Here is a 15,604-nt window from a genome sequence, read left to right on the forward strand (position 1 = left end):
TTTCTCTCCTCTTCTCTCCTAGCCTTGCATTTTCTCTCAATAACTTCCTTAATTAATTCCTCTCCTCTTGGATTTTATCTTTCTTTCTTTATTCTTTCTTTCTTTTTCTTCTTTCCTTCAGTATATTTCCTATTCTTCGTAATTATTTCTCAAGATACTTAAAACCTATTGAAACCTTCTTTAAAATCTCACGGATATGGTTTCATATTTTCACAATATTATTGAGTATATCAAGAACCACTTGTTTGGTAAGACAATATCCATCTTATCAAATCAAACCGCACACTTCTTTAATAACAATGTCTTTGCCGTTAAATTTTCCTTTCAGATATATGTTGAATATTGAATTCGAATTGTCAAAGTGAAACAAAATAGCCGGAGAAAATGCTGTTTTGTAAACTGTAGCAAGGGTTTATATATTCTATGTATAGAACATCATGTCATGATTTGTATAAAATAAACAAAAGCTTTTCAACAACAGTATTTACATTTCTTACGGGATTTCAATTTAATCTTGCCTAATTATATTTCTTTCGCGAGAAAGGGTCTACCGTCTAACCTACAAAAAGCGAAATGCTTTTAATAATCTATAATGAAAAGCATTATTTTTTAAAGTTTCAAAGTTTCAAAATCTCTAATACGAATGAAAAAAGTAATTGTCAAAAGTATTTAATCACGGGAAATCTCACGATTGAAATAACTCACGGTTTGTATTCGCTTTTAATGCGCAAAAGTATGGTTTGTGGATATAGATTTTTTTTTAATTAAAAAAGGAGAACAGAGGCGAATAAAGTCAAACAGAGGCCGAGTTGAGAAAGAAAACAACCCGCACAAGGAAATAAAAAAATCAAAAAGGTCTCCAAATAATATATGTTGAAAGAGTAGCAATTGTAATGTTTGCATATCAGCCATGGATTTACAGCTAAGATATTAATGGATTTTGCTGACAAAATAACCCTTGTTTCATAAATTTTGCTTTAAGGAACTTGCTTTGCATATCAGCCATGGATTTACAGCTAAGATATTAATGGATTTTGCTGACAAAATAACCCTTGTTTCATAAATTTTGCTTTAAGGAACTTGCTTTGCATATTAGCCATGGATTTACAGCTAAGATATTAATGGATTTGCTGACAAAATAACCCTTGTTTCATTAATTTTGCTTTAAGGAACTTGCTTTCTCAAGCATGTATGCTTCATCAATACTTCTAAATTGCACCATTATATATTGGTTCTGATAATTTCTGCAGAACTTTTAAACATCATTCATGACATCTTGTGCAAATGTACCTATTTTTAGCAGCTTTTTGATTTCAAATTGGTAACAATGTTGCAAACGTGTTCATTAAGTGTTTTGCTTTCATTTCCTACTTCAAGTGACAAATGTGTTTTGATTTTTTTTCTATTTTTCAGATCTCACTGCAATAGGACCACAGACGACAAGGAAATTAAAGGAATCTCTGTAAACCGTCAAACCTATTCATTACGTCAATTTTAAGGCAATATAATCTGCCAAAACGGCGAGAAATACAAGAATGTAACAGGAAAAAAGACATTTTAGATCGAAAAATTCATTCAATACTTCATCGCTAATCAATCGAGGGAAATTGATAAGAACAAAGACACGAAATCGTGATTACTTTAATATCAGAATACAGCAATCTCACCAGCATTAGCAGGATCCTTGATCATTACGGTCATTACCCCTTAATGATCCGGCTCAATTAACATCAAAAGTTCAAGACAGAATACGTCATAAGAGAATAAGTAACAGCGTCGCCACAGGACAAAAAGGAAAGAAACTGAAGTAATCGATGAATATATCTAAGGATGTCAAAAATCACATCAAAATAGTTCCTGATTTCAAAAGCAGTATAAATACGAGGTTGTGAAGAAGTTGAAAACAGTGCATTACTGTTGATATCATGGCGAACAACAGCACCAACTCCCAGGTTTCCAGTCTTCAAACGAACGATTCCATCCATTATGCGTATTTTAGCGCCGAATCAGATATTTTCCCTTTATTAGTTGCGTTTCTAATCGTCATTATAAACGCGTGGGTCATCATTCTCATATTGAAGAATAAGCTTCTAAGAACCGTTACAAACTTCATTCTGTCGAGTCTTGCCTTTTCTGATCTATTGACAGGCCTGCTGAGTATTCCAATGTTCGTCGCGTGCAACGTAGTGCGAACCTTGCCACTTTGCATCACATCTGACGTTTTCCTGAGATTCACTTCGATTTCTACAGTCGCTCATCTTCTGGCCGTTACCTTTGATCGTTACCTTGCTATAATGCACTCTCTTAGGTACGCTACACTCATGACCAAAAGTCGTGCACTTTTTGGCCTTATCTTCATCTGGGTCACCTCCGTTGCAATGTCCCTGATACACTTCAGTTGGTCCACTCTAATAACTGACGAGGATGTGAACGGGAAAATGCCCCAGTCCGAGAAAGAAAACGAGATTCGTTATGATATTTTTTGCCTTATCACCTACTTCTTTCTTCCCCTGATATTCATGATGTACGCTTATGGACGGATCTTTTATCAAGTTGTGCGTCAGAGACGCATCATGACACGCAACAACCTACCCGGCTTCCAACCTCACAATCGCCTCTCGATCGAAAGCCACAAATGGAAGGCAGCAATCATTTTTTTGGTTATGCTTCTGGTTTACACAATATGCTGGCTGCCTTATTTCGCTTACAGATTGCAATACAACTTTGAAGATGGCGAGAAAAACATCCTTCCTATAGCAATGCAGTATCTTATAATCTATCAAAGATTCTGCACCTCTTTATTCAATCCTTTGTTGTACATACTAGGAAAGCAAGACTTTAGAAAGACAATACTAACGAGGTTTGAGAGAAGGCCCACTCGCTCATATACAGGATCGACTAGTTTGTTACGGTCAACTTACGTATAAGAAATCTGCTCAAAGTGTTAGAGATGAAGGCAGGAAAATTTGTAACAATGTATCAACAAGACTTTAATTTTCAATGCAACATGATATTTCGGGCAAGAAATTATTTCCATAACGTGAACACTCGCTAAGCAAAACCTTGGGGAAAAAACCCCTGACATTTGCCCTTTGAATGACCGTGTAACAATCTGCAACAGACTAGCTTCTGTTATAATATGGCGGGAAACATCATCACGTGACACTGGTTAAAAACAGCCGTCTACGAGGATGAATGGTGCACTTTGACATTCTACATGCGAAGGGAAGCCTACCAAATATTTGGAGAGATTGCACAACAGCAAATTGAAGCACGCTTGGCTTGGTTAATGGCAGTAGAAGTTCTCGTGTGCACTAGGGAAGACGGCGCTTCAAGGTCCAGATAAAAAACGGGTGTTCGATTAACATTGTCGTTACTTGCAGTCTGTCATATTTATGACTTCAAATGACATCTATGATCTATGTTAGGTTGATCTTGCTTCCAGTATTTACAAAGTCACGTGATACATGTAACTAACCAATCAGAGTTCACAAAAGGTCGACGCGGTTTGACGTATACTAATATCAGCTGTTGGGTTGAAAAAGGCGGAATTAATGGCAACACAGAAACACAAAGATAACAAGACAGACAAAACATGGATTCAAAGTTATAATTGTGTTGCTTTGTCCTGAGGTGCTTTTTGTCTTCCGACCGGCGATGTAAACAAGATGGTGTTGATATTACTGACCTGATTCATTGACAAATAGATATTTTGATAAGATTTTTGGAGCTGATCATCTAGAGATTCCAAAGCATGATGGAGTAAACTCGCGACAATCGACCGACTCATCTAATGTAAGATATAAAGTTTAATTTACTTTGCAAATCTTTTATGTCGCTTTGATTTCACGGCAGTCATGATGGTTGAGGAATAAGTTTTTGCCTCATAGCCTCGCCTCGATGCGTTTCAGAACGAGGTTTACCGAGGGTATAAACAAGGTTTGTATTCTCAACCACATTGTTGCTGTGTGATAAAGGACCGTGGAAGGTTCTCATAAGATATGAAAAGAACTGTTTTATAACGACAGTGATAACGATAGCCTGAAGGACTGTTTTCTCATCCTGTGACGGCAGCCGGGATGTCGAAATAAATAACGATTTTAAATATAAAAACTCGAAAACTGACTGACATTTTAAGAGTTTAAGGGGGTCAAGACCCCCTGGTTCCTTCAAATAACGTATTGAACAGAGAGTCTAACAATCTTGACTGACCTAATGCCGCCATGCTTCAAATATAGCTCGTTAGAGTACTTTTAAGGGAAACGGTAAGGTCACGGCACGGGATTGGCAACATCATTTGAACCAATCACAGCATGCAAAATTACCTCACATCCAATCAGAACACAGCAAATTACCTCACATCCAAGGCACTGCACGCACTTTTTACCGAGAGGCTTTCGCCGTGGTACAAAATGTTCTTATACTCCTCCACTCCTTGATCGTGACTAAAATGTGCGTTGAGACAAGATAGATCCTAAACACATCAGATATCGATATTCTCTTGGATGGTTAACCAGAGTCAATACAAACTAAATAATATTGCTGTCGTTATAAAATATAGTTCTATATTTCTGAATAACCAAACAATTATATTTAAGCATGTATATAAAAGCTATCAAACTTGTACATCTAGTGTTTCAACCATGCTGTTGATTGAAATAGCAATGCCTTATCCCGATAAAATGATGCATTTTGGGATATCTAGGGTATAAACTATACCATATAAGGCATATTGAACAAAAGTGGAAATTTTATACCCAAGCTAGACCAGAATGCACCATGTTCGCTATCTAACAAAGGTCTATGTATTTTATAAGGTTACATGTGCCTGACCGGGTTACTTGACTGTAAAATCATTGAAAGAACCCATCGACAACACTGTCATGCGAGCGAATTTATTATTGGAATAAGAATACTGACAAGTGGATACTTTTTATTTTACCTCCCTTTGTTTTTCTAGTTTATCTTTTACCCTAGGCGCTTGTTCCCCCGCTTGTATTAACAATACGATACAATACAATATAATAAACTTCATTTAAGGAGAGTGACACAACCCAGAGAGTTATCTAACACGTGGCCCCCAAAATAGAATGCCATATTAGAAAGCTTTCTGTTAAATACCACCAACATGGTAATGCTCTAACAACGTGCGAGAGAAGAACCAGCCATTCATCCAGTTTGAATCCGATCAAAGAAATCACAAAATTAAGTTTGTTTTCGAATGGCATTTGGTCCACAAAAAGAACAACGACGGCTGGAACCGTTCGCCACTTGCCTCGAATACTTGGTTAATACTGAGTAATGATTTAATACTTATATGGCGCAAATTCGCATGTGAATACAATCAAATGCGCCTAAACTTGGTTAAAGATTATTTCCAAGAGAAAATGAACTAAGAAAAGGAATCCCCGTGCCCCATTATGTGCACACTTTGATGCTATTTTTAGAATCATTGATGCTATTTTTAACTCGTTACCATGCCCGCGCGATAATCATGCTTCCCTTTAATGCCTCGTTTTAGGACACGAAAAGCGCCATATTTCGCTACGTCCACGACAAAAACACAGGCTTTGTTTACTGCAACACTGGAAGCCGCCTATCCTCAAGAAATCAACCAATTAGGTTCATCGCGCAAAATAAGCTAAGAATAGCATATAGGTAGGATTCCTTCTCTTAGCTCATATTCTCTTGTTATTTCCCTTGGGCGATTTCCAATTAAGTCGAACCAATCGGTCTGAGCGGTAAGTCGTCAAACCAGTGTTTCGAGTCAGTTCTTAGAACTTATACCTGAAGAACTGTCACGCGTTCCTTGCGAGAACTGGCCGTTGGACTTAATGGAAAGCACCCTTAGTATCATTAACGAACAACCTTTAATTTATCTAACGTTATAGAAAATATTAGAAACTTAATCAGATCAGTTAGTAATGATCTGAATCAGGGGGGTGATACACCTCCCTACATATAAACTAAGAAGAGATAACTAGCTAAAAACTAGTGTTTAGTGTCTACAATAATTAGAATAGCTGTTCGTAGTTTAATATAAAATCTAAGACATGGAAGAAATGAATGAGTCATTTCTCTCCCTACTTAACTTGGAAACCTATTAAAAATAGCAGATCATTGAGGTCTTCTGCGTTCCATAAACAAGATGCATTGTGGTCTAGCTTGGGTACAATCAACGCCATATAAGGCATGATGAATAACAGATGTTTGTACCCAAGATGAACCACAATGCACCATGTTTATCGAACCCAGAAAAGGTCTAGCAAGGTGGTTTCATTGTTATACTTGGTTAACTACTGAGTGGATTCTGTCCTTGTGAACCATTTTGATTGGATATCTCACATTTACTCCGACGAAGGACTAACGTCCGAAACGTCAGTTTCTAAACATCACAAACCATACGGTGTATTAAGTTAAATCAATTCTCCTACTGATTGGATATCTAACGAGTAATTTCACTTTGTTTCTTGAAGAGAAAAAGGAAAGCCTAAAGGCCTATTTACACGGCACGATTTCCCGCACGAGACTAGACGGCTCAAAATCGGATCGTGTAAGTGGTCCTACGACAGAAGTACGCGGCCTCAAGACTTATCGTAGCATTTTAAACTTTGGCTTGACATGCCGTAGGAAAATGACGTAAATATGACGATTTTGACCGAGATTGGGACTGGAACTAGTTGATTCCAAAACAAAATGGCGGATTTCCATGAAAACGTCTTTACCGGTAATTAAACACGAAGTGCAAACATTCTGAATGATCTCATCAAATAACAAGGTAGACATGATTATTTACTGCACTTCTCAACTGTGTATGGTGGCATTTTACAAGAAACATTTGCTGTAATGACGAGTAAATTGCTCGCGTTTTTTTCGTGCCGCGTGCGACAAGTTGTGCTCGTGTAAATGGTACCAAAATTTGCAGTATACGTCAAGTCGCGCGCGGCAAATCGTGCCGTGTAAATAGGCCTTAACAGAATCCGATCGTGGTAACGGACGTTTACCACTCCTATGAAACCTACCTTTTGAGCAAGAAATATTTTCGCATGCATGCGTAGTTGAATGAAATATTGTTGCTCCATAGCTGTGGAAAACTAGTGAATTTGTGTTTTGATAAAATGGTTTTCAAGGCTAGCTAGATTACAATGATAAAAACCGATGAAAGTCGAAATACAAATATGTTCTCTGATCTACTTATTTCCATTGGCAGACCACCAATGCTATATCCTCTAGCTCTTGTAGTCGCTTTGTAAAGGGACTATTGCATACTGCGTATCAATGTTAATATTGAGCAGGAGACAGCTTACATTGAAAGTCTTTGCTTCTTTATTGTTAGAACAAAGACATTGTATATATATTGTAACATGAAGAAAATGACGTATTACCGGGTTATAATGGTTCAATAAAGAAAAGTAATAATAGAAGAAATGTCACGTGAAAAATGCCTGAGTGCGAGCTGACAGACAACAAATCATATGTTCATTTTTTATATTTACAACAAAACCCTCAAAGTCATTTTACTAGTACTATGTTAACTTTTGTTCTTTTTATTTCATAATTAGGTGCCACGTGATACTGCCACGCCCTATTACTAACCCCTTGATAAAACTACTTAGTACTGAAGGAAATGACACAATAGAGCTCTTTACATTGGGCGAAAGTTTCCCCATTTCAGGCCATGTGTCATTCTCTTGAGAATAAGATTATTCGTTCATGTGGTATCCAAGTTCTTATGTATTCTCGTGGGCAACCGTTTAACAAAGAAATGATGGATACTAAATTGCTAAAGCATTGCACCTAACGTAAAGAGGTCTATTCTCAGTCCGGCCTATCACCGCGTGTTGTTGCGTGGCAACTTTACCTTACTAATTAAGTTCCCGCGAATCGTTTTACTACAGTTTTAAAGAATATTTTCTTTCACAGTTTCTTGCGCCATCTTTAAAGGTAGCCGTGCCCATGCATTGAAGTGAAACGAACGGTGAGCTTGCAATGATAGATACATAAGTGAATAATTGTTCAAGGTGTTAAAAAAGGTCTCTATCATTGCAAGCTCACCGTTGGCTTAATCTGCAAGGCTTAATCATCAATTGTAGCTGCATTTCGATTGTTTTGTTAGCGAATAAACACATTACCGTGTGGTTTTGCCACACCCTTCAACTGGGTCTGTTTACAGTTCCCACAGGAATCATGAACCGGCCATCCTTGTGTATCTCCATTGAAATCAATGTAAGCTTTATGGCATCCGTGGAATGGAGGTCGTCCGGCTTGACGAGCACCAACAAGTTTAGGACCACATGCAGGTCGTCTGTTCACGAGCATGATCGGAACTATATCGCCACACTTTCCAATCACGTTTCGAACTACTCGACACTTAATCGGTCCGTGCTTGTATTTAACAAGGCTTCCCCAGGCAGGCTTACAGGATATCCAGTTCATGATATTTGATTTGATCAAGAACTCTTCTCCAATATTCGACCACAGAGAAAACAACATGGCGCCTGTTTGTTCTTCGTTCAGTGGGGTTGTTTCTGATCCCGGTTGGCAGACCCTGCCAGGTGGGTGGAATTTCCGGTTCCATTTAGGCAACGGCGTGATAGCGTTACTAACACTATCAAAATTATTATAATCAGTGAAGGTGTATGTCCAAACTAGTGTCCAGCCCCCTCCCGACGTTTCTTGGTCGCAGTAGGTCTGGAATGGTTGGTTTATCTTTGAACTGACTGGTTTGATCCAGTAGACACCAGAACGAGCGTTAGGGTGAAGGGACTTCAGTTCTTTGCAGTTCTTAAATATCTTGTCTTTATAGGGCACTAAAAAGAAATGACTTTTTTTTTTCAATGTATTGTAAAAATATAGATCATTAAGGTCACTGGTAATGGGGAATAGAATGTCCAGCATAGGATTTCCCCAAGGTTCATCACTAGGACCACAGGGTTTATCAGTTAACTGGGAATAGGAACTTAGTTGATGAACAGGGAAAGTTTATTGCTAAAATGATATTGTTCCTGCCATCCAAGATGGTTGTTGTCAATCTATAGAGCGTTTTCACTCACGTGACAAGGCAGCCATATTGGTGTTCCAAACAATGGAAACGTTCTGCACAGTTTTTGCATAAATATAGAGTTCAATTCCCCTAGGATAGAAAATGTATTGTTTTGATACACCAACATGGCCGCTTTGAAAACGATCTATAGTATATTCCACGTACCATATTCCTTTCCTACTTCCGGTCCGAGCTGCAAAAGTAACATACGGAATGACATGATTGTGTGAAAAATAATGAATTACCAAACTGTTACTAAATAAATTTTTGAACCATATGGAGGTTTTGCACCATTACGTGCCCATCCCATTTGGGCAGCCTGTGGTTAGATGGCAGAACAATAAAATCCCTTTGCTCTTTATTGGGAATTGAGTTCTTTCTCGTGTAAGACGATTGTCGTGTTCCTGCCATCTAACATGGCTGCCGTCACGTGGTGGTGCAAGACCTCTATTTGATATTGGGGCAATGAGGCTACAAAAGTGTGGGTTCTATGTAGAGCAGTGTAGGTCCCAGTTGATATGACATTACAATGACCAACCCTGGTGCTAAGTGTTTTCCCAGGGAATCCCAAAAAGGGTTAGCTCTAGCAGTAGGTTAACCCTTCCTTCGCCCAACGTTAGGATAATTCACTGAACTACTTTATCTTTTTGCTCCCATCCCAGGTTTAGTGATTTTATTTGGCCCGTGAAATAATGTTTAATACATATAAGTTTAATATTGACTAACAGTGAAAGTAAAACAAAAGAAAGCAATGGAATTAGTATCTTCTTCTATGTATTATGCCTACTATTTCATCACTGAACAAGTAAAATCACTCGAGCCAAAATGTGTAGCTGTCCTAGTTGTGGAAATGTTTTAAAATATGCATAGTCTCGTTGGCTTCTGAATGTTATATCTTTCTACCACATTTTAGCACCAAAAAACAAGGGGGAAATCCAACATCATATATACATAAAAAATATCATAACCAAAATAGCTCACCATTTGTATGTGAAAAAATCTGCCATTAGTTTGAGAAAAGAACGAAGCACTTTTCTCGATTTCTTCGTTTTCAATTTTGTTCATTTCACTCAAAAAGCAGACGTTTTTTTCCTCGTCAATGATTGCAGTCGTGCAAAATGACTTCCGAAGACACTTCAAAGCACAGCTCATCTTACTTTGAGGAGCTCTTAAAGTCTCCAGTACTTTACCATGTTTGACATCTGATTTGAAGCTATCAGTGTATGATGTAATAGCTTCTTTATTCTTCTGTGACCAACAAGTACCGTGACTCAAAATAACGAGCAAAGTTATCCAGAAAAAAATCATTCTTCAAGCTAAAAAATATAATGTTCCCAAAATCTTCAGAAGGTTTAAACAGTGCCATTATTTACAAAGATAGTACAGCTATTTACACAGATTTTCTTTCAAGTTTACATTTGTCTTATTCATTTTCCTGTGAGTTCATTTGCAACTAGTATTGTGTTTGATCTGGACTTTATTTCCATATCAATAAACAGTTGAAACTGTAATTGAAAAATGCTAAAGTTTTTTCTAACTTTACTTTGATGATTATTTGACGTGCAAGAACAATGCAATGTTCTTTTGTTGTACAGTTTTCAGAATAAAATAAGGGTTGAGAAAATAACACAAACTAGAGAAATTTAATAACTTATGTACATAAAAGGATGTATAACAAAGTTTATTCCTTGACGTTTGAAATCACTTTTGTTTACCTCTTTTCTTTTAGTTCCTTTTCCTTTCTTTTCTTTTCTTTTCTTTTCTTTTCTTTTTTCTTTTTTCTTTCTCTCTCTCTCTCTCTCTCTCTCTCTCTCTCTCTCTCTCTTAATTTTTCTTTCTCGTTTTCCTCTTTCTTTAGTTTAATGTTATATAATGTTTTATTCATTTTAGTCTTTTTTATCTAATGAACATGTACACAAAAGAGAGAGCTACTTTTTTCCCTTTCTTTCTTCTTTTTATCAGGTGGAAAATTTGTCTTGATTTTGGTGCACGACATATCAGATATTTGCTCAAAGATGTAGTTACTAGGATCTTTAATCATTCCATGTAGTGCCATGTCTGATTTGCTTGTTTTTATCTGTATATTGCCCGGGCAGGCGAAAAATCACGATATTTAGGTGATGCAATGCCCCCAGCACTTCTTTTGCTTGTTGACTTTTTAGGATAATATTCTTATCAACTATTTATAACCAGCAACTGAATTGTTCTAGAAATCTTGACTTTTCGTTTTTGTTATGTAATTTTGAAATTGTCTTATTTTTCTATTTATTTTACAGTAGATTTTATCTATTTATCAATTATCGATAATCATGTATTTATATATAGCTAAAATAAAATTCACTTTGGTTGCTCGAACAAAAACAAAAACAAAAGCAAAAAAAATAAAAACAAATAATGTAATTTTATTTCCAAGTGTTTTTATCTAAACTTTCGACTTTGTTTGCTTTTTGTTGTTGTTTTGGGTTTTTGCTAGATTGTTACGTTTTATCCTTTTGTTACTTATAATGTGTGTAAAATCTTATTTTTACGATTCAGTTTGGCCACTACTGCCAATATCATACATTAATTGATTAGCACTAATATTTATTATCTATATTTTTGGAAATTACAACTTTAGAAGAAAAAAAAATTGTCCTAGCAACAAGAATGCTGACTCATTGAAAAAGGTTCACGGAATTTATAAAAATAGATTTTTAAATTGTATTATATTAATGACGTAAAATCCAAATTTCTACCTTGCCCAAGCGAGCAAAATCAAATGCGCACAAACTAAACATGTGATTAGAATTTTTTTTAAAAACATGGATTTAATTTAAGTCTCTAGGTGCGAAGCTGAAAAATTATGATGAAATTTCTGAAAGATTTTCAAACGCTGTTGATGTTGGTCAAGCTCGTTAATGATATAAATTGATAGCATTTCTATAGAAACTAGTTTCTCTCGTTTAAACACGTATTAAACAATCTGAAAATAGCCTGTTGCTAAGCTGGACGGTATATAAGGGAGTTGGTTTAGCATGTTTTATTCACTCTACAACTCTGGAAACTCATTGCTCGACAAAGAATTTTGGCTTCAAGATTGTCAACTGATCTACCCAGTCAAGGTGAATATACTATCGTTTCATTATATATTATGGGTGTAGAGTTAGAGAGGGGAACGATGGATTAGAGTCGATCAGTATGAAATAATAGATAATGAATTATTGTAGATTGGCACACGAACTTTGTATAATGGCAAATTATAGTGATTATTCTTGGAGGGAGGAAGGAAGGAAGGAAGGGAGGAAGGGAGGAAGGAGAGAGGGAGGGAGATAAAGAAGGAGGGAGGGAGAGAGGAAAGGAGGGAGGGAGGAGAGGAGGGAGGGAGGAGAGGAGGGAGGGAGAGAGGGATGGAGGGAGGAAGGGAGGGAGGGAGGGAGGAAGGGAGGGAGGGAGGGATAGCAGCCGAAAGAGAGGAAAATATGACCTATTAGTATAAATGAAATTACAATACAATATACTTTATAAGTTGCTCCCGAACGCGGGAAATTTCAGACTGAATTTACACATTTCAACTTTTCTATTTGTTCAACAGATGAAGAGTCTTGTAGTTTCGCTGTTGTTTCTGAGCTGTGCGCTCGTCGTCTTCGCCAGTGACTCGAACGATGAAGAAGCATCCAAAATACTTATCCCTCGGCCTCCTCCGCCTCCAAAGCCATCACCTAACATCTATCTCCCAGGGATCGTCATCAGTTCCAATTCATCCCCCTTGGGTGTACGATACTGTTACTGCTTTGCCTTCAAGTGTCACGGTAATGTCTGATGATGAAATGTTTCAACACTGAATAACCCATAATCATTCAATTAAACGCTTGGTTCTTCATTTATAAACCCTCCCAGTGTGCTATTAGTCTCCCTATATTCATCCAGCTATCCGTCGTATTACCATCCTATCCATCCATCTTTCCATTTCTACATCCTTCTCTTCCTTCCTTCCTTTCTTCCTTCCTTCCTTCCTTCCTTCCTTCCTTCCTTCCTTCCTTCCTTCCTTGCATCCTTCATTTATTTATTCTTTAATTTATTCGATTCATTCCATTTTCCTTCTTTACATCCGTTTGTCCTTCCTTTTTTATTTCCTTCATTCCTTTAGCCCTTCCATTCATGTCTAATCCACCAACTAGCCATTATTTTTCATGCATTCTTCTTATCTTACTCCTATTTCCCTTTTCTTATCGGATCTTACTAGATGCATACCTTACAAGGTGTCGTGTTTTCATTTCAGTGCCTGGAATGTACAATGGCTTCAAAGGCTGGATCATTAACAATCAGAAGGGCTACATCGCAATCAGTGGCAAGCTTTACATCATTTACCGATGTGACATTAAGGGTTACAAGGCCTAGTACTTTAGTATTGATTCAAGTTTTTTGAGAATATATCGAACAATGTATTGAAATATTTAATATTGAAACGGTAGATGGTTTATATCTGCGATAAGGTGTAATTGAGATTAAAAAAGTAAAAATTCGTTAACGTGTGTACTATTATTCATTTTTTCATCCATCGATCCTTTACTCCCTCCCTCCCTCCTTCCCTCCTTCCCTCCTTCCCCCCTTCCCTCCTTCCCTCCTTCCCTCCTTCCCTCCTTCCCTCCTTCCCTCCTTCCCTCCCACCCTCCCTCTCTTCCTCCCTCCCTCCCTCACTCCCTCCCTTTCTTCCCTCCCTCCCTCCGTCTTTCCATGATCCATCCAAGAACACTAAAATTGAAATAGAAAGTTTTAAGACATGGAGAATCCGGTTAAAAATTATTTTCGAGCCATGCCAAAGCTTTATTTCGATTCGAGTACATCCATGTAATAAAGAAATGAAAAGGCGCTTTTTAAGAAAACAAAATCCAGCGATGTTATAAAACTACGTGATGCTGCTATGTTGGGATATTTTTATCAACATTTTGCCGTTTATTCTATTATTTGCAATTTTTGGACTTCCAACTCATCCATTATAGTATTGATCTTAAGGTGACTGCCTACCTTTGAACGTTCGATTTGAGCTCACAGATACACAGTCAGTAATTAATAACCTCAAAAGAAAAAAAATTAGAACTCTTAATTTTAAAATCATTGTCAGTTCAAAAAATAGAATATAGAACCAGAGATCTAAATGGTGCATGGTGGGAAGTACGTTAATTAGATGTTTCTAGTGATACAACCCCTGGAATGTTCGCTATATTCAGAGCAATAGTTAATAATAATATTCAAATTGTCGCCATAATATCCAGCAACTTTAGAGCTTCGAAGTCATCCCAGCATTGTAGAAATCAAGAACGCTGTAAAAAAATACGATTAGTTATAGTAAGGTTAAGGTGCCTGTGACCTAATTCAAAATCTTCAGCATCAATTCGAAATGAAGTGAAAAGTTGAATAGTAAAATATTTTCATATGGTTTGAGTGATGCATCTTAGAGATATCAAGGTTTATACTCCCAATATGTTAGTGACGTGACTTCAAAGGAGGCATTTCAGTTTATCTGCCATCACATGGAATTCGAAACACTGATTGCTATGAGATTTCTTTTGCTAGAACCTTTCTTTGCCTTAGTAAGAAAATGATGTTTTATAGCCCCAGAAGAGTTTTGTATATTTAATAATGTCTCCTTTGACGTCACACTCATTAACTTATTGGAAGTATAAACCTTGATATCTCTAAGATGCATCACTCAGACCATATGAAAATACTTTTCTATTCAACTTTTCACTTCATTTATCATCAATACTGAAAATTTTGAGCTAGGTGTCATAGGCACTTCGGAACAGTATCCGGAGCTATACGCATGAAGTAAGAATCTGCTTGCCTTCTGCCCGGCCCCGCATCAGTGCATGAATAAGAATGTTGGTTAACGTCTATTAGACGTAGCAAAGCCGCAATTTTTTTTTAAAAAAAAACTTAATTTCTGACTGCGCATGCGCAGAATCATAGGCAAAGGTCCTGACAACGTCAGTTAAGTAAGCATCTCTTTCCTGTAGGGTTTTCAACATTCATTTATTATTTTCATAAGCGCGCTTTCTTTACATCGATGAAGTCGATATAATATTGAATATTTTAGTTTTGTGATGAGCGTTACTCATTCATCTGAACTGTAGCACTTCGAGATAAGTTAACGTTAAACAAGTTTCTCTCTCATTTGTTTACCAGTCGGTAGCTAAAACGTAAATAGTAATACGCTATTTACAGATAAATAAGAATCTGGACTTGAGAGACCTATTATATAGAAGCCATATTTAATTCTAGTTCGTAACTCATTGACCATGGAAAAAAAATGCAAAAAGCAGTAATTCAAAATTACAACTTTCAACACTTCATCCAAGGTTATATACGTAGAGTAGCCTGCATAACGGCCCTCGCCTTTGCTTGGGCTGCGAGTATATAGAAAATGCTTCGGGCCTCGCCAGTGGTAGCTTTGATCTGTCATCATTAATTGCTTAAAATTTAAATGAATTTATGAGTGAGACTTTTTCCGCATTTTAGATTTTAAAATGTTATCCAAGCTTAGATTGGTATTTCAAAAAAGATGTTGTAAGTGGTAGCTTT

At 36.9% G+C, this 15,604-nt stretch overlaps 2 protein-coding genes across 5 annotated transcripts in view; both read left to right on the top strand.

Annotated features, from left to right (window-relative positions):
* Positions 1-3,795, top strand: part of LOC116286540 (histamine H2 receptor-like) — a 49,348-nt gene extending 45,553 nt beyond the window's left edge. For all 4 annotated transcript variants that reach the window (XM_031693092.2, XM_031693093.2, XM_031693096.2 and 1 more), the window contains one exon: positions 1,414-3,795. In XM_031693092.2, coding sequence (XP_031548952.1) covers positions 1,926-2,927 — 1,002 coding nt within the window. In that variant the 5' untranslated portion in view covers positions 1,414-1,925 and the 3' untranslated portion in view covers positions 2,928-3,795. The remainder of the gene's footprint in view (positions 1-1,413) is intronic.
* An 8,238-nt stretch (positions 3,796-12,033) lies between these two features.
* LOC116286538 (uncharacterized) lies at positions 12,034-13,545 on the top strand. Its single transcript, XM_089035489.1, has 3 exons — positions 12,034-12,144; positions 12,615-12,831; positions 13,302-13,545. Exons 1-3 carry the CDS (start codon positions 12,058-12,060, stop codon positions 13,418-13,420), a joined length of 423 nt encoding a protein of 140 aa, XP_088891615.1. The 5' UTR covers positions 12,034-12,057; the 3' UTR covers positions 13,421-13,545.
* The last annotated feature ends 2,059 nt before the right edge of the window (positions 13,546-15,604 follow it).

The sequence above is a fragment of the Actinia tenebrosa genome, unplaced genomic scaffold, assembly GCF_029948245.1.
Source record: "Actinia tenebrosa isolate PJP-AT-01 unplaced genomic scaffold, QUT_ActTen_1.0 PGA_scaffold3__52_contigs__length_22856419, whole genome shotgun sequence".
Lineage (NCBI taxonomy): Eukaryota > Metazoa > Cnidaria > Anthozoa > Actiniaria > Actiniidae > Actinia > Actinia tenebrosa.

Bases quoted from the DNA above. Each gene is read 5' to 3' on its own strand.
- LOC116286538 (XM_089035489.1), top strand. From the start codon at position 12,058: ATGTTTTATTCACTCTACAACTCTGGAAACTCATTGCTCGACAAAGAA. The intron at 12,145-12,614 runs GTGAATATACTA...TTTGTTCAACAG, and splicing joins AACTGATCTACCCAGTCAAG to ATGAAGAGTCTTGTAGTTTC. The intron at 12,832-13,301 runs GTAATGTCTGAT...TTTTCATTTCAG, and splicing joins CTTTGCCTTCAAGTGTCACG to TGCCTGGAATGTACAATGGC.